The sequence below is a fragment of the Macaca mulatta genome, chromosome 2 (assembly GCF_049350105.2).
Source record: "Macaca mulatta isolate MMU2019108-1 chromosome 2, T2T-MMU8v2.0, whole genome shotgun sequence".
Classification (NCBI taxonomy): Eukaryota; Metazoa; Chordata; class Mammalia; order Primates; family Cercopithecidae; genus Macaca; species Macaca mulatta.
The window spans coordinates 99,327,698-99,351,592 of record NC_133407.1 but is presented as its reverse complement, the minus strand read 5'-3'; the positions used below and the strand labels follow the sequence as shown (position 1 = coordinate 99,351,592).

Genomic DNA, 23,895 nt, shown 5'->3' with positions numbered 1-23,895 from the left:
AGCCAAAATAAGAGAACTGTGACATGGTTGCTTTGGGTGATTTTTGCTGGCTTGACAGTCTCTGAGGTTTGGTGCGTGATCAGTTTGGGTTGCGACAGTTGGGATCTCTTAGAAGACAGTGAAAGCAATAGAGTCAACATTGTGATGGATTAGTTCAGTGATGCAACCTCTGAAATGTAAGATTATTCCAGGGACAGTCTGTTAAAAACTGGGTGAGTTTGGAGGTCAGTTTTGTGAGAAGTGGGTTTGAGGAAGGATTTCAAATAAGCTTAGAAGACTTTTAACTTTGAATGCTACGTGCTTTTCTCTTTAACACATTAGCAGAAAAGAGTTGGAAAATACTCAGGAAAATAAGGCAGTTTATTCAAATATAATATTTCTTTCATCTTGAAGAATAATACATTAAATATTGGGCAATGCAGTATAGATGTGTAAAAGGATTATTCCTTTTTATGGCAATAATTGCCAATATAGTATTTAAAAACAAATTTTAGGACAGGCATGGTGGCTCATACATATAATCCCAGCACTTTGGGAGGCTGAGGCAGGCGGATCACTTGAGGTCAGGATTTTGAGACCAGCCTGGCCAATGTGGTGAAACCCCATCTCTTCTAAAAATACAAAAAAAATTAGCCGGGCATGATGCTGGGTGCCTGTAATCCCAGTTACTTGGGAGGCTGAGGCAAGGAGAGTAGCTTGAACCTGGGAGGCAGAGGTTGCAGTGAGCCAAGATCGCACCATTGTACTCCAGCCTGGGTGACAGAGTGAGACTCTGTCTCAAAAAAAAAAAAGAAAAAATTTAAAAAAAAAACCAAAAAACCATTTCAATCGCTGTCACTACCTGCTTTGAAACATTTATATGTTGTTTTAAAAATCAAAATGAACTAAAATTAGTTTTTCAGAGTTTTTACAGCATGAAGTAACAAAGAGTTAAATGTCTAAAAATAGTGTTTATATTACTGATGTATTACTATCATCATAATAAAGAATATTTATAAACATAAGTGTGGGTAATAAAAAGAACACTAAAAACTTTCAAATATGTGGAAGTTAGGGTGAAGTGATCTGAGTAGAGCCAGAAATGATGTTTCATGTTTTAATAATTAACTGAGAAATGTTTTCAGATCTCTTCTCTAGATTGGGCCTAGAAGGTTTGTGTCGGAGTTGGAGTTATTTTCATTTAGTTACATCCCTATGTGCCTTTTTTCTCCTGGTGATAATTGGAATAGCATATATATTCAGGTAAACAATATGAACACTGAATTGAAAATTTACAAAACTAAGGGTTGGATTCAGCTCTGCAACCGTCAGCAAAATCTTTCACCTCTCAATTTCTTTTTCCTTAGCTGTAAAACTCAGGGTTTGGACTAGACTTTTAAGGTACTTCCCTTCTTGAAACAGTGTCTGAAACAACCTTAAGGCCTATAGCAGAAGATAGGTTAACTTAATTATGGCAAGTTGAGATAACAGGCTACTATGAAGCTATTTAAAATAAATGAGGGAAGTCTATTAGTATAGATGGGGTACGATTTATTCATTCATCCAACAAATTTTGAGCCCTTCTGTATGCCAGACACTATTCTTGATACTAGGAGTGCAGAAAAGAACATACTGATATAGAGCTTACATTTTAGAAAGACAGCAGACAATAAATAAATGGATAAATACCATAGTGTCAGGGAGTGATAAATGCTATGAAGAAAGATGAAGTACTTTCTCAAATCTCTGAGACTTGGTAAGGGGAAAAAGAAGGTGTAGAACACGTATGGGACACTTACTAGAATTTTTTAAACACTTTGTGGTTGGTTGCTATTAGAGACTGGTGGTCAGGGTATGGCATGGTAGGGAGAGAGCCCTACTCATACCCTTTTGTGCTGTTTGATTTTTCTTGGTCACATGTGCATGTATTACTGATAAAACAAAAAATCCTTGATGTGGGGAAAAATATTTTGGTGACATATTTAACATGCTTTAATCCAATCTGAACTTTCTTGACTGAGTGTACTAGTCTTTATCTATGTGTCCTGTGTCCTAATAATGCTTAGAAATAAAGGTTTATCACTTTTGGTTTTATCAGACTTTTCTTTTTGATATGTACAAGGTTTTTTTGTATTAACATTTGCAGTGCTAAAACTTTTTATATGTAGCCTTCTTTAATGTGTTTTAAATACCGTAAACAGAAAATTTACCCAAAAGTTCTAAACTTTTGAGTAAACATAGATTGCTTACTCAGTGTCTTCCTTAGGATAAAAATTAAAGTTGCCGACATTTTGTCTTATGTTAAACTGGAATTTTTATTTCATTTTTAATATGTTTATTTTTAGGCTTCAAACATCATTGAACTTGGAAAACTCAAGATCACTTTTTTTCCTCCTAAAAAAAATCAACTTGCTAAGCATCTTTCCTGATTTTTATCTTTGTTCTTTTCTAGTTGGATGAAAAATCTGACAAACAGTATGCTGAAAATTATACAAGAGTGAGTATGTAAATTCCTAAGGGAAATTCTCAAGGTCAATTAAACTTGCTATCTGTAACTTGTTCATTATTTATTTTACAACAATTGGTCTGATGTAGCCGCTTTTCCTCCCTTTATCTATTTCCTGTCCTTGACCCTCCAAAATTCCTTCGAAGTTAAATCATGTGAGGCCCTGGGAAGAGAAAAGGCACTGCATTTTATTTCCTTGAATGTCACCTCTTTAGCTTTTGGCTGCTCTTTTGATTTTCATTCCTCTAGAAATTGATCCTAAGAAGCCAGTAAACACTGAAAATGAAGTTTCTTTAGGAATGGTGGTGGCAGACTCTGAGATGTTTTTTCCTTTTATATATAAATTGTTTCTTGAAGTAAAATAACTCCTTTCTAGAATTTGCTTTGTGTTAAAGTCTCTTCTGAAAGTATTTTTAGAAAGTCAGGGAGATGATTTATGAAGATTAATTTTATGCTATACCCAAGAAAAATTAGCTCTGTCCAGTAGAAATGTAATGCAAGCCCCAAGTGCGAACTTATATGTAAGTTTAAATTTTCTGGTAGCCACATTTAAAAAGTAAAAAGCAGGTAAAATTAATTTAGGTAATATATTTTATTTAATCCAGATATCTAAACTATTTCAACATATAATTAATATAAAATTACTAGACCAGACTAGGTAGCTCATGCCTGTAATCCCAACACTTTGGGAGGCCAAGGTGGGTGTATCACTTGGCCAGTCATGGTTTTGCATGCCTGTTGTCCCAACTACTCCTCAGTCTGGGAGGCTAAGGCAGGAGAATTGCGTGAATCTGGGAGGTAGAGGTTGCAGTGAGCTGAGATCGTGCCACTGCACTCCAGCCTGGGCAACAGAGCGAGACTCCACCTCAAAATAAATAAATAAATAAATAAAAATAATAAATATAAAATTGTTAATGAGATATATTTCATTCGTTTTTCTACACTATGCCTTCAGAATCTGGGATGTATCCTATACCCAACTCTCAATTTGGACTAACCACATTTCAAGTGTTAGTAGCTGCATGTGGCTAATCGCAAGTATATTGGACAGCACAGATTCATGCAGTTTATTAATCGATAGCATAATCTCACGTTTAAATGAATTTTGGGAAGAACAGTCTACATTCATAGTGATATCCAGTGTTGCTGCTCTCCGCTACAAATAGTATCTTCATCTTTATCAACTCAACACAGTATTAGAGAAAGAAGAGATTGATAAGCAGTTCAGAAATTAAAAAGGGGAAGTGCTGTTTAGCGTATCAGTTATAAAATGCTAAAACTGCTTTAAGTTAATCTGATGTGCTCACTTCAGTATTGTTTACAGGATAGCAAAGATAAACTTAGAAAATAACCCTCATAAAAACTATTTTCTTTGTAGTTATGATGAATTACAGATTTTGATGAGGTATTTGTGTTCATGAAATTTTGCTTAGTATGCTTGGGCCCTTCTCTGGATACCTGGATACCTGCAAAGCCAATCTAAATTGACCATTGATTACACATGGTAATTTCTTCATCTGAAGCCCACATCTTCCCCCAACCACCCTGCCCTGTTTTTAGTTTCCACTACAAACATATTTTTAAAGAAATGAGACTTAGAAGGGTCGTATTTCTCTTTCTAGCCTTCATCTCGAAATTCTGCCTCAGCAACAACCCCTCTAAGTGGAAACTCATCCAGACGAGGAAGTGGGGACACCAGCAGCTTAATAGATCCAGACACCTCATTAAGTGAATTGCGGGTAAACTGAAGTTTTTGGTTTTCTTTTTAAAAGCAGTTTTTTGACTTCTTGGTGATATACTGGAACTTTTAACCTTTAATGTGACTTAGTAGAAAGACGGAATATGATTTCTTTATTAAAAAATAAGTACAGTACAAAAGTGTGACTCAGGTGTTTCAGAGCTTGAAAGGAAAGAGATGAGTTAATTCTTTTTTCTGTCCTCTTTCCTGAAAATTTGATGGTGTTGGAATTTCTGCTAATTTACAGATGCCAGAAAAGACCACTTTGTAATGTATGTAAAATTAATTCTCTCAGAAACAACTGGCCATGTTTTAAATGGAAAATATGTGGGTGTACAAAGAACTAGATTGTGGGAATTATTAGTTTTTTGAGCCTTGATGGTATTCAGCTGCTTGAACATAGTTATCTCTCAGTTTTTCATAGTAATAGAAGTGTAATAATATTTGGGTAACAGAAATACCTGAGATAATGAAAAGCTTATTTGACTCATTAATTAAGTCTCCATCTTTATTAACCCCTTTACTTAGAAAAAGAGTACTTTAAAAAATATATATTTTATTTGCTGAACTTGCTATTTGTGAAGCAAGGGGTAGTAAGAGAAATTGTATACATTCGTTCACTCAAGATTTATTGAGCACTTGGCCTTGGAGATTTAAGAGGCAAAATACATTCTGGCCTTCAGGATTTCCCTGTTTCATAGGGAAGACAAACTGATACAAACCAATAAAACCAGGTGGTGTTATACAATGGTAGTAGCAAGAATGGGGCTGTTAAGGTAGTTCAAAAAAGCATGATCTAAATTGGACCAGGAGAAGAGATAACAAAAAGCTTTTCAGAAAAGACGAACTCTGAGCTAAGGTTTAAAGGAAAAATAAAAATTAACCAAGCAAAGAAATTGAAGGGGAAAGGCTTTCTGAAGGAGATGCATTCAGAGAACCCAGAAAGCTACCTGTATAGCGAAGTTGCCAGAGGGTAGGATGAGAAGTGAAGAATAGTAGCATGTAAGAGAGAAGGCTGGAAAAGTAGTGGGGGGCCAAATCACAAAGCATCTTGTATGCTAGCCTGAAACGAATTCAGTTTTACCCTGACAATTATGGGATCTATCTAGGAGAGCAACACTATCTGCTTTGCATTCTTAAAAAATAACTTGATCACAGTCAGAGGAAGCATTGCAGGCCAGAAGAGCAGTGGTTCAACAATGAGGATGAGGTGAGCAAGTCAAAACTGCAAGGGGAGAAAATGTGATAAACTTGCTCTGGAGTGAATACGAGAGACTGGGAATTGGTTGGGCAATAGGTAGGGAGAGAGAAATTTAAGAAAAGGTTTTTAGCTTTCTTTTGAAGGTGAGATCGATTATTATTTTCTTTGGTTGGGTTGAGCCAGTAGAGAGAAGATGAAGGTTGAGGAAGGAGAGGGGTAACTGACAGATCAAAGTGCCTGAGTGGGTGAGAGGAGAGTCCAGGACTCAGATGGATGAGCTTGCCTGGACTGGAGGTCCCCTCTTCACTGGAGGGGAGGTAGAGGACAGGTGGTGACTGAGATTGTAGGTAGGGGCTCATCTGAGTGCAGTAGTGTTTACAAGTAATTGATCACAAGCAGTTACAGATTTATTTGTTCCTTCTCCACCTTCATTGCTTCACTTGACTAGCCTTTAAAAAAAAATTTGTCACCCCTGTAATCCCAGGACTTTGGGAGGCTGAGGCAGACGTATCACGAGGTCAGGAGTTTGAGACCAGCCTGGCCAACATAGTGAAACCTTGTCTGTACTAAAAATACAAAAAATCAGCTGGGCGTGGTTGTAGGCACCTGTAATCACAGCTACTTGGGAGGCTGAGGCAGGAGAATCGCTTGAACCCAGAAAGTGGAGGTTGCAGTGAGCCGAGATCACGCCATTGCACTCCAGCCTGGGCGACAGTGCGAGACTCCATCTCAAAAAAAAAAAAAAAAAAAAAGAAAAAAAAATTGTCGGTAGGGTTGGAAAAAGAGTCTGACTTATGAAAGTGGGTTAGGGGGTTAGGGGAGGATGGAGAGACTTGCAACAGTGGCAGAGAAGGAGAGCACCTAGGCCAGCATGGCCATTGGTTTGAAGGTGTCAGTATTAATTGAACTCTTAACAGGTCTTACTGTGTACCAGACCTAAGTGCCAGGTGGAAAGTTGAATAAGATGAACTCTTGCCATTAGCTGCTGCATTCTAATGGGACAAAAGGATATGAGGACAAGGCCTTCCAGCCTTAGACTTAGCTTGCTTTTGTCAACAACTTGTTTTTTTTTCCTTGAGAGAATGACCTTCTTGAAGGAAGTGTTATTTTTGTATCCTAGCATCTGCCTCCTAATAGGTCCTTCGTAAATGTCTATTGAATGAATCAATGAGTAAAAGACAGTCAAACCTATTGGAGAGGCAATGAAGGAGGCAGGGAAAGTATAATACCAAAAATGTGTATGATCAGCTTTTAATAATTGATCCTGCTTGTAATTGCAGAATTGTATTTCGGGCCTTGTACAGTTATTTCAGACATAAATCGAGCACTCAGAATAGACCTTATATAACAAGGTCAGGCACAGGGAAACAATATTTTCCATTTAAAATTTGACCAGTTTCACTTTTCTTATAAGGATTATGGTAACATTTGGAGCAAGTGCTTTTCTCATCATTTAAATGGTATCCTCAGGATAGAATATCTCATTTGACATTCTGTTCAAAATGTTTAACTTCCTTTCCTTTACTCCCTTTCTCTCAAGTTAATTGTGGCCAGTAACCAAGTCATTGAAAGAAAACTTTGTTCATATTCATTTATTATATTTTTTAAAAACTTTTGCATGATTCATTAAAATTGGCTCCTTCTTATTAATTTACTGTATATTTTACTAGTCCTAGGTGAAGCATTATGTTAAAAATTTTAAGTGATTTATAAAATATTAAGTTGTATGATTTTAAATGTTATTTACTGTCTCTTATTTACTGTATATTTTACTAGTTCTAGGTGAAGCATTATGCTAAAAATTTTAAGTGATTTATAGAATATTAAAAGTTGTATGATTTTAAATATTATAATTTATATAGCTTTTTCCTCCATGTATAGCCCTGTCCCCGTTTGCTACGCTGTTATTAACAGAATTTAATGCCAAGAAAATACTTAACATTAGATTGATTACTCTAGACCTTCCCCCAATCCCACTATCCCCTGACCTATTTGCCCTTTTCAGTGGTTGGGAGTGGGAGTTATGTTTTTGTACTTTGATTTCTCTGCTTTTAGTCTGGAATATACAAAAGTGAGTCACATTTCTTCTGAATCCTTTGTGATTTAAGATATGTTTGTGCATGGTTTTATGCAATGGTTCATTCCTGTGTCCTGCAGGATATCTATGACCTTAAGGACCAGATACAGGATGTAGAAGGGAGATACATGCAGGGGCTTAAAGAACTAAAGGTATCAGGGCCCATTCTGCAGCCCAAGCATGCTCTGTATGCAGAAGTGTTGGCAGTGGTGGCTTTGCAAGTTCTGTTAACCAACTGCACATAGCTTTACTAACAGTGTTTGTCTTTCAAGCATGTGCTTAACCTGCAGCGCATAGGAATGGTGAACTTTCAATCTCTGCTTATGTTTAAATGTGTAGTAGAGTTTTTAAGTATTCAGCAGAACATATCATTTACAGTTTTTTTTCTCTTTTTTATTTTTTCTTATAGAGACAGGGTCTCACTATGTTGCCCAGGCTGGTCTCGAACTCCTGGGCTCAAGCCGTCCTCCTGCCTTGGCCTCCCAAAGTGCTGGGATTACAGGCATGAGCTACCTCACCCAGCCTCTTTTACAATTTTAAAACCTTGTAAAGTACATGCATATCCCTTGTGTCTTAGCCATACAAAATTAAATTGGTCAAACACCTAAAAAAATACTAAGAATATTTTTATTGAGAATTGGACCTCAAAATTCTTCCACGCTAAATGAAAAAGTGTTGCATATTTCTGTTACCAAACTCAGTCAGTATTAAATGTGGGAGGAAGTAGCAACTGAGACACCATTATTATAAATATCCCCCCCCTGGAGGAAGGAACATGAAGACATGAGGCCTATATTTTCTTTTGGCTTGGATTTTTTTTAAGCTATAGGTCAAAATTGATGACACAGATCTAGTGCCTTAAAGAATTTGGAGGTAAATGTAAATGGTCTTTATCTTTTCCCAGAAAGGATGACTAACATTTTTTAATGTAAATGTGTGAGGCAGACAGTTTGGTTGTAAATAGCATTGGTTATCATGCTCTTCTTTCCTCACATTTCATTCTGAAGTTCAAGCCTCGTGTTATGAAGAAACCAGAAGTTTATTTAAACACATGTATGTCCTGATTTGAAATCAAAATACACACTACAGGCCAGGCACGGTGGCTCACGCCTGTAATCCCAGCACTTTGGGAGGCCGAGGCAGGCGGATCACCTGAGGTCAGGAGTTTGAGACCAGCCTGGCCAACATGGCGAAACCCTGTCTGTACTAAAAATACAAAAAATTCACCAGGCATGGTGGCAGGCGCCTGTAATCCAAGCTACTTGGGAGGCTGAGGCAGGAGAATTGCTTGAACCTGGGAGGTGGAGGTTGCAGTGAGCTGAGATGGTGCCATTTCACTCCAGCCTGGGCAACAGAGCGAGACTCTGTCTCAAAACAAACAAAAAACAAAAAAGCAAAATACCCACTACACCTCTAAAAAAACAAAAAGCAAGACATTTAGAAAGATGACTCAGGATATATCCAAAGGACAAAGCATGGACTTCATGGGCAAGGATTTTGTCATCTTCCCTGGCATGATTTGGAGTAGCCTCACTATCAGCCAAACTCTTCATGCAAGTGATATGGTTCATGAGAAACAGAGTAAGACTCAGGACCCAAAAAGGTGAGAAGTCCAATGGGAAGTGCCCATGAGGGAAGCCTGCAAGTTGCTGATAGGGCAGCATGAGTTTGTCGGTAAATATCAGAAGAATTACAGAATTAGTTGATGTTCTCATTTAATCTTACTCCTTTAATCTTCAGGATTTAATCTCTCTTTTAAGGTTTTAGAGATACGACTTTTGGAAATATCTTGGATCAAACAAACGGTACATTAAATAAATATGCTTATATTAAAGTCACATGTGTAACAGTGTATCAGGAAAGCAGTCGTGTGATTCAGGGGCATTCTTACTGACATTTTATTTTATTTAAAACTTTTTTTCCTTTCATGTTAGATCTACCATTTATTGCATTCTTTGACGAATTCTTTGAGATTTGAACAGATGAGATCCCTTTTCCTAATTCATGCCAGAGTATAATTGAACTTGACTTCAGATTACATTTATCCTTGACACTTGAAGTGGAAAAAAAAACCATAAAAATAAAGAAAAGATTGTCTGATTGGTGACCAAGCATGGTGGGATGATGCATCCTATTGAAAAAGGATGTTGGCTCATTGCTTGTGACATTACTCTTAACTATGTTTGCCTTTGGGATGTTCTCTACCACTCTCCCCTCCACCCTTTTATCGGGAAAGTTTATTATTACTAATACAGCATTTGCCCATGCTGTACTAGTATATAGTGTACACTGTTACCCAGAAAATGCAGTAAAATATTAATTGCAAAATTTAACTGATCTATTTCTTAAAAGATTAATGATTTTGTAAGTCAAACGACTAAACCCATTAACCCATTTTAAAAACTATTAAAATGAATACCTTATTAAATTTAAGTACAGAGTTACAGCAATAAATAACAATAGTAAATCTATATCTAGTGACTGAAAACTTTCCAAGATGTATTGAAAAAAGGCAAACTGTAGAACAAAATGTAGAGTATATAATTTGTATTAAAAATATATATGAAGTCAAGGGTATATATTTTATACTATAAACAAATAGGAAATGGCCTGAAAGATAATCTACCAAACCAATAGCACTTGTGCCTCTGGAGGGAGCATTGTCAAGGAAGACTTTTGCTTTATTGATATTGATATTTTTTCTGCTATTAGCCTCTCAGATGGATGAGAATTATTTTAAAGTCTGCATTATAGTAAGATACATTTAGATATATTTAGAGCACTGTATAATTGACTTTGCTTATATTCTTTGTTTTGGTTAAATTTGTTTCTAATCATAGTTTAAATCTTACCTGACAACTTAATTCTGGTTTATGAAGCATTATTAAAAGTGTGTGTGGCCGGACACGATGACTTAGACCTAAAATCCAGTTTTGGAGGCCAAAGCGGGTGGATCACTTGAGCCCAGGAGTTTGAGATCAACCCGGGCAACATGGTGAAACCTTGTCTCTACAAAAAATTAGCCAGGTGTGGTAGCATATGCCTGTGGTCCCAGTTACTTGGGAGGCTGACATGGGAGAATCACCTGAGTCTGGGGAGGTTGAAGCTGCATAGCTGAGATTGTGCCACAGTAGTCCAGCCTGGGTGACAGAGTGAGACCCTGTCTCCAAAAAAAAAAAAAAAAAAAAAAAAGTGTGTATGTTTGTATTTTTATTTAGATGTAATTCACATTCCATAAAAATTGACCCATTTAAAATATATAATTCAGTAGTTTTTAGCATACTCACAGAGTTGTGCAACTAGCACCACAACCCATCTTTAGAACATTTTCATCACCCAGAAAAGAAACCCCAATCACTAACTTTCTGTCTCTGTAGATTCGCCTATTCTGGAGATTTATTACAAATGGAGTCATACAATATGTAGTCTTTTGTGATTGGCTTTCATTTAGCATAATATATTCAATATTCACCCATGTCGTATTATCTGTCAGTCTTTTTTTAATGGCTAGATAGTATTCCACTGTATGGATTTGCTGCATTTTGTCAATCCATTTGTCAGTTAATAGGCATTTGGGTTGTTCATACTTTTCTGGCTATTTTGAATAATGCTGCTGTGAACATTTGTGTACAAGTGTTTGTGTAGACATATCTTTTCAATTCTCTTTGGTAGATTGCTAGGAATAGAATTGGTGGGTCTTATGGTAACACTATATTTAACATTTTGAGGAATTGTCAAACTGTTTTCCAAAGTAGCTGCACCATTTTATGTTCCTACCAGCAATGTATGGGAGATCTAGTTTCTCCACATCCTTACTAACACTTGGCTTCTGTGTTTTTGATTATAGATTATAGCCATCCTAGTGAATGTGAAGTGGTGTCTTATTTTGGTTTTCATGTGCATTTTCCTAATCACTAATGATGTTGAGCATGTTTTCCTGTGCTTATTTGCCATTTGCATATCCTCTTTGGAGAAATATCCAGGTCCTTGCCCATTTTTAAATTGATTTGTGTGTCTTTTATTGTTGAGTTGTAAGAGTTGTTTATATATTATTCTGCATGTACGTCCCTTATCAGATATAAGATTTATAAATATTTTCTCCCATTCTGTGGGTTATCTTTTTACTTTCTTGATCATATCATTTGCAGCATAAAAGTTTTACATTTGCACCAGGCGTGGTAGCTCACACCTGTAATACCAGCATTTTGGGAGGCTGAGGTGGGCAGATCATGAGTTCAGGAGTTTGAGACCAGTCTAGCCAACATAGTGAAACCCATCTCTACTAAAAAATACAAAAAATTAGCCGGGTGTGGTGGTGTGCGCCTGTAATTCCAGCTATGCAGGAGGCTGAGGCAGGAGAATTGTGTAAACCCAGGAGGTGGAGGTTGCAGTGAGCCGAGATCGTGCGATTGCACTCCAGCCAGGGCAACAGTGTGAGACTCCATCTCAAAAAAAAAAAAGAAAAAAAGTTTTATATTTGGGTGAAGTCTCTTTTTGGTTTATAATGCTTTTTGTTTGTTTGTTTGTTTTTGAGACAGGGTCTCACTCTGTTACCCAGGCTGGGGTGCAGTGGCACGATCTTGGCTCACTGCAACCTCTACCTCCTGGGTTCAAGTGATTCTCCTGCCTCAACCTCCCGAGTAGCTGAGATTACAGGCACCCACCACCATGCCCGGCTCATTTTTGTATTTTTAGTAGAGATAGGGTTTCACCATGTTGGTCAAGCTGGTCTTGAACTCCTGACCTCAAGTGATCTGCCTGCCTCAGCCTCCCAAAGTACCGGGATTACAGGCGTGAGGTACCACGCCCGGCTAGTTTATAGTGCTTTTGGTATATCTAAAAAACCATTGCCTATCCCAAGGTCATGAAGATTTATCCATATTTTCTTTGAAGCGCTTTATTGTTTTAGCTCTTACATTTAGATCTATGGCTCTTGGTGAGTTGATTTTTGTGTATGGTGTGAGGTAGGAGTCCAACTTCATTCTTTTGTTTGTGGGTATCCACTTGTCCCAATACCATTCATTCTTTTCCCATTGAGTTACATGGATCCCTTTGTCCAGATTAACTGATTGTAAATGTAAGTTCTGGGCTCTTAGTTCCATTTCATTGATAAACATTTGCACTAGTAGTTTTAAAATTTATTTCCATAAATGATTACTTTTCCTGTGTGAAACATTTTTTTTTTAGCTTTAAAAAAAGTCACTAGGCAGTAGTAATTACTGAAGTAGATACAGTTACACACAAAAAAAATGTGAGCTATTTTAGGCAGAAAATTTTGAGATATGTAACATTTCAGGCATTTTGTGGTACCTTTTCTTTTTTTTTACATCAAAACTGTGGCATTAGATCAAACTCTTTATTTTATTTTGTTTTATTTTATTGATTGATTGATAGAGATTTGATTGATAGAGATAGGGTCTCACTCTGTCACCCAGGCTGGAGTGCAGTGGCACGATCTCTGCTTACTGCAGCCCTGAACTCCTGGGCTCAATCAGTCTTCCCACCTAGCATCCCAAGTAGCTGGGGCTACAGGTGTGCACCACCCTGTCTGGCTAATTTTTGTATTTTTTTTTGTTGAGACAGGGTTTTGTCATGTGGCCCAGGCTTGTCTTGAGCTCCTGGGCTCAAGCAGTCTACCCACCTTGACCTCCCAAAGTGCTGGGATTACAGAGATGAGCCACTGTGCCTGGCCAAGCTCTTTTTTTAATATTAATTTTTATATTGCTTAAACATGACTGAAATTTGGATAATTGCTAGAAAAAAATATTTACCTTTACATTAGCGTTTTTATGCAGAACAGGAAAGTACTAAAAACAACTGTCTAGAAAGTGGCAAAATTCAAATGAGTATGAAGTTCACTTATGTAAAGAGAGGCTGTATTTTGTGGTATCACTGCATTCTGAACACCAGTCTGTTATTAAAATTATAAGAGTAAAATTTCTGAAAATATTGACGATTTTTCATTTTATGACTCTTACAGATATACGTTGTTTGCACTCCTTCTTTCAGAGGCTATATTGCTGCTTAATTTTGTTTTCTTGGGGAACAGCACATATTGTTCTTATAAAGGCATTATTGGCTTATTATTGTCTTCCTGTTTCACGTGCATGTTACTAAACAAGGAGTTCCCCAAACCGCTTGTATTTTATGAAAATGCATCTTTATGTGTTTGTGGCAGTGCTATAATTTCCTGTTATATTGCATATATTCAATTAACATATTTTAGATACCAGACTGATGACTTCAACTCTCATTTAGGAATCTTTGTCTGAAGTGGAAGAAAAATACAAGAAAGCCATGGTTTCCAATGCACAGTTAGACAATGAGAAGAACAATTTGATCTACCAAGTAGACACACTCAAGGATGTTATTGAAGAGCAGGAGGAACAGATGGCAGAATTTTATAGAGAAAATGAAGAAAAATCAAAGGTAATGCTTATCTTGTATAAAGTGATGGAAGTGATATATAAAGTGATGGAAGATTGCAGCATACTTACTTAGGAATGATGTTTCAGTCAAAACTGAATGGCCCAAGGAAATTGACAGAACACCATGAGATATCAGGCCCTGAAGTAATTTTTTTATTTAAAAAAAAATTTTCTTAAGGAAAAGCTTATGTCTTCTGTTAAGTTTCTGAAAATAGAATACAACTCAAGTTTTATCTTCATTTTCTGTCTCTTAATTGGGACTGTAATTACAGTGTGTTACTTATTTCTTCCGGTTACAAGTGACTGGAGCTCCCGCAAAGCTCCAAAGACTGTCAGTAAGATGATTCATTTTTTTTTCTATGAACTTCTGAACGGTTCAAGAGAATCCATTTTCTAAGTAATTGGATAGAAGTCTTTAATCAGTTATTTTAAATCAGCAACTTGAAGATGTGGGTCAGAAATTGAAAGATATTTTCTTTAGAGGTTAATAAGCTGTAATGTTATAATGTACAGATGGAGAATAAAATGCATTGTCCAAGGCCCAGATTTGCTCTTTGATAACTGCAGAAAACAAATTGGATTCTTTTAAAAGCATATGTTTTAGACTTTTTGAAGGGTTGATGTCAGTTCAAGCAGAGGTCAAATGGGTATTATTGCCAGAAATGGATTGCTACTACATTGCCAATATAAAACATTCAGAAAATAATTTAGGAAATGCATGTTGATAAATTGTTAGAAACAACAATCTGAATTTGTGCATAATAAAGTGAGAGAAGCTGTTTATATAACCTCGAAGAGGCCAGCATTATTACTGTAGTCTTTATAGGAATTTCTTTCCTTGAGGACTAGAAATGCCCATTCCAGCCTGTTTTGGTCACATTCAAAAAGTGTTAGGAAGTGTGCCAGGCGTTTGGAGGAGAGGGATGAATAGACCAGAGCACAGAGGATTTTTAGGGCAGTGATACTATTCTGTATCATAATGGTGGATACATGTTGTTATGATACATTTGTCCAAAAGTATAGAATGTACAATACCAAGAGTGAACCCTAATGTAAACTCTGGACTTTGGATGATAGTGATTTGTCAATGTTGGTTCAGTGATAGGACAAAATGTACCACTCTAGTGTGGGTTGTTTATAATAGGGTAGACTGTGCATGTGTGGGGACAGGGAGTATATGAAAACTCTCTGTACTTTAAACATAATTTTACTGTGAATCTAAAACTGCTCTAAAATTGTTTATTTAGGACTGGTATTTAGATGGTGAAAAAGAGGCTTCTAGTTGTTTTCATATTGGACTGACAGTGGCCCACTGAAGAGCATTATATATGTTAAATAGGTATATCTTTGATTCTTCTTGTATATCCAATAGGCCATTTTTGGAGATTTTGAGCCATCACGCTTTTCCTAGAGCCTCTGGACTCCTTTTTTTGCTGTCCCACATATTTTTTCTTATCTATTTTTGCCTCTTTGTTTGTAGCAGACTAGAGTAAAAATCTCATGCTCAGTATTTAATGGTCACTACTAAAATGAATTATCTTTCCATCATCTCAAATATCCTTCAGCATTTTTAAAAATGAAGAAAACCCTTATAATTAGCTATTTTAACCAACTTAGTGTTTCCCTCCATCATTTTAGAAGGCAATAGAGTTATTTTAGTATGCATAGAGTTTTTTTCTTAATCTTGTCCTTTTTTTCTTTTGGAGACAAGGTCTCACTCTGTAGCCCAGGCTGGAGTGGAGTGGCACAAGTATAGCTCACTGCAGCCTCTGTCTCCAGGCTCAAGTGATCCTCCCACCTCAGCCTCCTGAGTAGCTGGGACTACAGGCATGTACCACCACGCCTGGGCTAATTAAAAAAAAAATGTTTTTATAGAAACAGGGTTTCACCATGTTGCCTAGGCTGGTCTCGAACTCCTGGGCTCAAGCAATCCACCCACCTTAGCTTCCCACAGTTCTGGGATTACAGTTGTGAGCCACCGTATTGGGCCTTGTTGTACTTTTCAAACCTAAAATGTATTAAGTGTTTTTTTAATACCCTGGAAATTTGCTTCATGTAGTGTGATGCAGAAGACTTTGTGACAGTATCTCTCTCTAACATGTCTTTATCCCGAGCTCTCTCGTTCTAAACAACTATTGCTTTATACAGTAGAATGTTTATATTCAGAGATACACAAAGAGGTCAGGCACTCTGGTGTATTTCATTACAGAAGCAGGTAGTGAGAGTAGAGAAGGACCGTTCAATAATAATTATACAGTATTAATAAAATTTTTCAAAATGTCTTTAGTGTCTCCTCCTGGAATTACAATAACTATTTTGTTTTATATTTTAATTTAATTTAATTTTATTATTTTTACAGACAGGGTCTCGCTCTGCTCCCCAGGCTGGAGTGCAGTGGCACAATCGTAGCCCACTGTAACTTTGATCTCCTGTGCTCAAGTAATCCTGAGTAGCTAGAACTGTAAGCACATGCCACCATGCCTGGCTGTTTTTTAAAAATCTTTTTGTGGAGATGGGGCCTTGCTACATTGCCCAATCCTCCTTCTTTGACCTCCCAAATTGTTGGGATTACAGGCATGAGCCACTGCGCCCGGCCCATTGTTTCTCTTTTAAAGCATAATCAAAAGACCATTTCACACCTGTAAAATTAACAGTAATTCATATTACATATCCAATCAATGTTAAAATTTCAGCAGTTTCAAAATGTCATAAATGATTTTTCTTTTTTACACTTAAAAAAATCAGGATCCAGGTACGTTTCACACCTTGGAATTAGCTGATAAATCTTTTAAGTCTCTTTTCATGTATAGGTCCTCTTTCATGTTTTTTCTCCTTATAATAAATATGTTGAAAATATAAAATATTAAGAAACTGGGTTGCTTAATATTTCCCAGTCTTACAGGTTTTTCCATTTTCATACCCTTAGTGTCTTTACCATGTTCCCCTTTCCTCTGTATTCTTTGTAAGTAGGTAGTTAGGCATAGAGGCTTAATCAAATATAACTTCAGTTTTTTTGGAAAACCCGCTTCATAGATGGTGCATTTGTCTTCCTTCAGGAGGCCCAGATGTGTGGCTGGCTGTTAATGCTGTAGATACATGCTTAGATCCTTCAGTTGGCTAGGGACTGCAAAATGGGATGTTGTGATTTTGTCATTACCAATTTATTTTATTTTATTTTATTTTTTATTATTTTATATTTTATATTATTATTATTATTATTTTGTTTTGTTTTGTTATTTATTTATTTTATTTTATTTTTTTAGACAGAGTTTCGCTCTTGTTGCCCAGGCTGGAGTGTAATGGCGCAATCTCAGCTCACTGCAACCTCCGCCTCCCTGGGTTCAAGCGATTATCCTGCCTCAGCCTTCTGAGTAGCTAGGACTACCGGCATGGACTACCACGCCTGGCTAATTTTGTATTTTTAGTAGAGATAGGGATTCACTATGTTGGTCAGGCTAGTCCCGAACTCCTGACCTCAGGTGATCCACCCACCTTGGCCTCCCAAAGTGCTGGGATTATAGGCGTGAGCCACTGTGCCCAGCCTATTTAATGTTATTTTTAAGCAACTTTATTGAGATATAATTTGAATAACATACAAATCATCCATTTAAAATGTACAATTCAGTGGTTTTTAGTATATTCACATATATGTGTAACCTTCATCACAGTTACTTTTTAGTATCATCCTCCTTTCCCCCAAACCCCTCAGTTGTAAGTAACCACTAATCTACTTTCTATCTATAGAGTTCCCTATTCTAGACTCATATGAAAGGAATCATATAATACATGGTCTTTTGTGACTGGCTTCTTTTACTTAGCATGATGTTGTACCATGTATCGGTACTTAATTCCTTTTTATAGCCTATTAATATTCCATTTTTTGGGTATGCTACATTTTCTTTATCCATTTGTGCATTGATTGACATTTGGGTTGTTTATACTTTTTCCTGTTAAGAATAATGCTGCCATAAACATTTGTGTACAGGTTGTTTTTGGACATAAGTTTTCTTTTTCTTTTTTATTTTAAGAGATAGGGCCTTTTAAGAGATGTTGCCCAGGCTGGTAACTCCTGGCCTCAAGCAATCTTCCTGCCTCTGCCTCCCAAAGTGTTGGAATTACAGGCATGAGCCATTGCTCATGGTCTGGACATATGCTTTCCTTTTTCTTAAGTATATACTTGGGAGTGGAATTGCTGATTCATACGATAAATCTGTGTTTAACCATTTGAACAGTGCCAGACTGTTTTCCGAAGTGGCTGCACCATTTTCTATTCTCACACCAGCAATGTATGCAGGTTTTGATTTTCCCACATCCTCACCAACACTTGTTATCTGTCCTTTTTATTCTAGCCATCCTAATAGGTGTGGTTTGATTTGCATCTCCCTGGTGACTAATGATTTTGAACATATTTTCATGGGTTTATTGGCTATTTGTATATCTTCCTTGGCAAAATGTCTATTCAGATCCTTTGTCCATTTTAAAGTTGGATTTTGCCTTATTATTATTGACTTGTAAGGTTGTTTATATATTCTAGATATAAGAATTTTATCAGATATATTATTTGCAAATATTTTCTCCCTTTATGAGTTTTCAAAAAAAAGGAATTGGTTGTCTTCTGACAGTGACCAATTACTTTTCTCTTGACATATCAATATGAAGTCATAAATTCAAGCATTTGATGTCTTCAGTTGCATTGCAACTTTCATTCTTTTTGATGATAAAATTGTCCCATCTTTGGCTAATGTGAACCTCTTGAGGTTGATTCCCAAGTACTTCTGGTGAGTCTAATTGTTTTGGATAGCTTCTTTGCTTTTTGGCAGAATATGTTCCAGTCTTATCTTGTACATTTTCTGCCACAGACCTGGAATCAGCCATTTGTCCAAGGAGCCCTAGTTCTGTTTTAGTATGAGTGCTAGAGATGCTCATTGCCACCAAGTAGGTGACTGTTTATGGGTCTTTTCAGTGGATACATTTGGGAAATATGTGTGTGAAGTTTTTTATTTGTTTTTAACGACAAAATATATTATGAGTTCATGCTGATAGTTCCAGTTCATATGCAGGACTCTAGGGTTTTTATTTAACCTCTTCTGTCTTTCATCTGTATCTTTTTTTGTTTCCCCTACACTTCTCAAAGTTTCTAGGGATGATAGTAATTATGTTACGTTCTGTTCTCTTTGCTTTATCCCAAGTTGCCTAGAATAGCAATACCAACATTAACACCAACAATTTAATTACTGAAAATAGTTAAAAGATTTTTATTTTGTTTGTTTTGCTTGGCTGTTATTTTTGCCACTAGTCAGTGTATAGCCGAACTGCTGTTTTTAGAAGTTACTTGAAATAGTTTCTTTCTGTGCTACAAACTGGATGTATAGTTAGGTTCACTGCATTTTATTTTCAGTATTTAGGAATTACTTTTAAAATTATTTTTATTTAAAAAATTTTAATTGTCATCACCAAACACCATAAATTTATTATCTTAACTGTTTTAAAGTGTAGAGTTCAGTAGTGTGAAGCATATTCACATTATTGTAGATCAGATCTCCAGAAATTTTTCATCTTTCAAAACTAAAACTCTATACCCATTAAACAATTCCCCATTTCTCCCTGCCACCAGCCCTTGGCAACTACCATCCTACTTTCTGTCTCTCTGAATTTGGCTACTCTATGTACCAAACTCATAAGTAGAATCATATAATAATTTATCTTTTCATGACTGGTTTACTTCATTTAGCATAATGTCCTAAGCCTCATCCATTTTGTAGCATGTGACAAGAGTTTCTTTTTTCAAGCTGAATAATCCACTGTATATATACCACATTTTGTTTATCCATTCATATATCAATGGCCACTTGAATTGTTTCCGCTAGGAATTGCTTTCTAAATTTAATTTTGTTTCACAATTTTGTAACTATCTAGAATAGTTACATAGATCTTGAGTCAAGTTAACAAAGAAAATATATTTGAAGAAGTCAATCTTCTATCTCTGTCTCTTTATCTCTATTTTCTCCTTCCTTTAAGGAATTTTAAAATTTAATGGTTTATCTTTCCATTTTTTAAATCCAAGAAGATAAATTAGGTAGCCATTTTTAATCTAAAAAGATATATATATATAATCATTCAAAATATATGTACAAATGTATGTATTTCTCACTCTCCTTAGAAAATGGTAGCATACAGTTAATATAAATGCTGTTCTGCATCTAGATTTTATCGCCTTATGAATGTCACATAGAGATATCTTGCTCATTCTTTTTCACCACTGCATAATTATTCTGCAGTATGGATGTACCATGCTTTATTCCAACAGTTCCCTATATTAATAGACATTCAAGTTTGTCACGTTTTGCTGTTAAAAATAGTCCTGTAGAAATGACATACTGCATAGGTCTTTTTGTATTTTGCCAATGTATCTATGATGAAGAGTGAGATTGCTGGGTCAAAAGGTATGTAGTTTTGTAGATACTGTCGTGGTCTCCTTTGTAAGCATTATACCATTTGCATTCTCACCAAAATGTATGAGGGCCTGTTTCTTTCCCCATAGTTCTGTCCTGGAATATGTTGTCAAGTTTTTGAACTTTTATTAGTGTTTTGGTGAGACAAATAGTTTGTTTCCATTTCTCTTAGTATGCGTATCTTTTCATATTCAGAGCTATTTCTATTTCTTTTTCTATAAACTGTCCATTTCCGTAGCTTGTTATTCTATGCAGTTAGTGCTTTTTTTCTTTCTAGTTTTTTCTTTTTAAGACGGAGTTTTGCTCTTGTTGCCCAGGCTGGAGTACAATGGCGCAATCTTGGCTCACTGCAATCTCCGCCTCCTGGGTTCAAGTGATTCTCCTGCCTCAGCCTCCTGAGTAGCTGGGATTACAGGCGTGCACCACCACGCCCAGCTAATTTTGTATTTTTAGTAGAGACGGGGTTTCTCCATGTTGGTGAGGCTGGTCTCGAACTCTCGACCTCAGGTGATCCGCCCACCTCGGCCTCCCAAAGTGCTGGGATTAGAGGCATGAGCCGCCGCGCCTGGCCTATTTTTAGAGATTCTCTGCCATTCAAAGGTTTTGTTTATTTATGTATTTATTTTTTGGAGACAGAGTCTCACTCCGTCATCAGGCTGGAGTGCAATGGCACCATCATGGCACACTATAGCCTTGACCTCCCTAGGCTCAGGTGGTCCTCCCACCTCAGCCTCTAGAATACCTGAGACTATAGGCACACGCCACCAACCCTGGCTAATTTTTGAATTTTTTTTTATAGAGATGGAGTTTTGCCATGTTGCCCAGGCTGGTCTTGAATTCTTGGGCTCAAGGGATCCACTTGTTTCAGCTTCCCGGAGTGCTGGGATTACAGGCATGAGCCACCATGCCCAGCCTAAAATTTTGATTTTTATATAGTCTAATTTATTGTACCTTTACCTCATTGCTTGTGGAGTTTTGAGTCATTTTTTCAGTAAAGATTGCCCCATTCCTTGGTTACTTATCTTTTCTTTTATTCCTGTACAGTTTGTTCTCCCTTCCCTTCCCTCTTCCCCCATTCACTCCCTGGCTTTCTTTCCTTATGTAAACCTCTTGATTGATTTGGAATTTGTCCTGGTATGTGGTATGGGGTATAGTTCCAATTTTATCTTTTTCCAAATGAATATCCAGTTATCCCACCATTGCTAATTTAAAAGTCTTTCCTTCTCATTGATTTGAGATGCTCTTATTTTTGTGGTTTTTAAATATATTTGTATATGTAAATGAGTGTTTTCCTGAATTTTCTATTCTGCTCCCTTGGTCTATATTCATGTACCATAACAACATTGTTTTAATTATAGAAACTTTATAATATGTTTTAATACCTAGTAGGGCCGGCTTTCTTCTTTTTCAGTATGTATTTTTCTGGCTACTTTTTCTTGTGTTTTTCTTTCAAATCAACTTGCCTTGCTCTGATGAGAAAAGAAAAACCTGATGGTATTTTTCTTTGTACTGCATTAAATGTATAGATTAGGGAGAACTGGCATTTTTATAATGTTGTGAGACTTTTAATCCAAGAAGACGGTATGCCTTTCCATTTATTCAATCCTACTTCTTTGTCTTTTGGGAATGTTTTATATAATTTTCCTCATATAGGTTTTGGATATATTTTATAAGTTTACATGTATGTATTTTATTTAATGTTGATTTTATTTTGATATTGTATTTATTATTCCTTCTTTGAATTTTATTTGTATATGAATGTCATTGAATTGTATGTGTTCATTTTATAACCTATTACTTGACTAAATTATCTTTTGTTTTTAATAATTTTGCCATTGATTAGTTCAAGTTTTCCAGATAAATAATTATACAAGATGAAATTTTAAATTTTTCTTAACCTTTCTATAGAAGACACAGTTTTTCTAAGTTACTATGAATCAGGAGTTTGGACATGTTTCTGGAGGTCATTCTTAACCTCTGTGTTGTATTGTATATGTTCAAATTTCTTGTGTGCATGACCTGTGTAAATGATATTATTTGTTTAATAACAGGAGTTAGAAAGGCAGAAACATATGTGTAGTGTGCTGCAGCATAAGATGGAAGAACTTAAAGAAGGCCTTCGGCAAAGAGATGAGCTTATTGAGGTACGTACATGAACTGTGGGAATACTTAATTTTGAAAAAAATGAGTTGAACGGGATGAAGATGTGTGTGTTGGGAGGGAAGGAAAGTTAAGATGCATCAGAGTTTACTTGTCTCTTTATATTTGACTGTACGCTAAAAGTTTTCAGACATAAACCAGATCATGCTTAAAAATTAATACTATAAATCCTATAAACATTACCCCACTTTGGTAGCAGAAATTTTTGTGTCTTTTATTGCTAAATACAGTTTCCTAAAGATATCTTAGGAAATGGGCAAAAGGAAAAATTATAGAATAACATTATTCTTTGGAATTAGTGAATGCCATCTTTTGCGACATGATTCTCGGGGAATAAGTTTGATTTTCACTCAGGTAAATACATTTCTCAGGTGGCTAAATGAAAAAGAAGAAATGTCAAGATACTTTCTATACAAAAAGGTAAAGAATAGCTAGTCTGAAGGTTCAGGTTTCTGCAAGCGAAGGGACTCTGCCACATTGTTGGCAACATCTTAGGAATGGAATGAAGCATAGTCTACCAAGAACTCTGAAAACATTAGTCATCCTTGCAGGCCTACTACATTGCATCCATCTTTTTTCTTTAAATGTGGTTTTCCCTCTTGAGACGATGTTTTTAGATAAATATAGAAATAAGTTTGAAGGGGGATCCTGCCCACTATCTAGGTGTGGCTATCAAAGGCATCTAATGTTAAGTTAGTGTTGACATGCCAGAGATGTCAGGAAGCATAGATGTTAATGATCCCAGGAGAGAGATCTCACGTACCACACTTGTCCACATTCCTGGCTACTCAGACCTTAGCCCCTCTTTTTCTCTCCCTCTTTCCCCTCAGACCTACCTCTTAATATCTCTCTCTACAAATGATTTTTAAAAACCATTTAATAGAGAAAAAGAAATGACTTTTTAAATTTGAAGACTGGTGTTAATTTTTGTCATTATTAAGAATAATTGAACATACCCAGAATTTGTGGATTTCAAGTGCAGATACAGATAACCTTGTGGATCTATCAGATTACATATGAGGTTAATTTTCTTAGTTTTTCTCCATATAAGGTAGGAAGCATATTTTCCAGAATCTGTATCCTGCTGGTATTTTAAAATACTGTGAAATTCTTTCCTTTTTTGTTCTTTTATCTTTCTGTGCCAAAATGCCAACCACATAAAATAATAAACCTGCTTTGGGGGCTGCTTCTCAAATTCAATAGCTTAAGTTAGGATTGGTGAAGTTCTAGTTTTTCATTGTAATGGCATTTAAGAAGAATATAATGCTTGATTTCTATAGTTTGTCACTGACTTCTTTAAAAGCTTAGGGTGCTAGGTATACAAACTTTGAAAACTATAGTTTTAGATGTTTTT

General features: G+C 36.2%; 1 protein-coding gene across 50 annotated transcripts in view; it reads left to right on the top strand.

Moving 5' to 3' along the window:
* The window catches only part of LRRFIP2 (LRR binding FLII interacting protein 2), a 128,322-nt gene that overhangs the window by 83,899 nt on the left and 20,528 nt on the right, over positions 1-23,895 (top strand). For 42 of the 50 annotated variants that reach the window (XM_077992121.1, XM_077992116.1, XM_077992103.1 and 39 more), the window contains 5 exons: positions 2,432-2,476; positions 4,108-4,224; positions 7,582-7,653; positions 13,760-13,930; positions 22,433-22,525. In XM_077992121.1, the coding sequence (XP_077848247.1) occupies positions 2,432-2,476; positions 4,108-4,224; positions 7,582-7,653; positions 13,760-13,930; positions 22,433-22,525 (498 nt within the window). The remainder of the gene's footprint in view (positions 1-2,431; positions 2,477-4,107; positions 4,225-7,581; positions 7,654-13,759; positions 13,931-22,432; positions 22,526-23,895) is intronic. The other 8 variants (XM_077992123.1, XM_077992118.1, XM_015131394.3 and 5 more) reach the window with 1 other exon arrangement.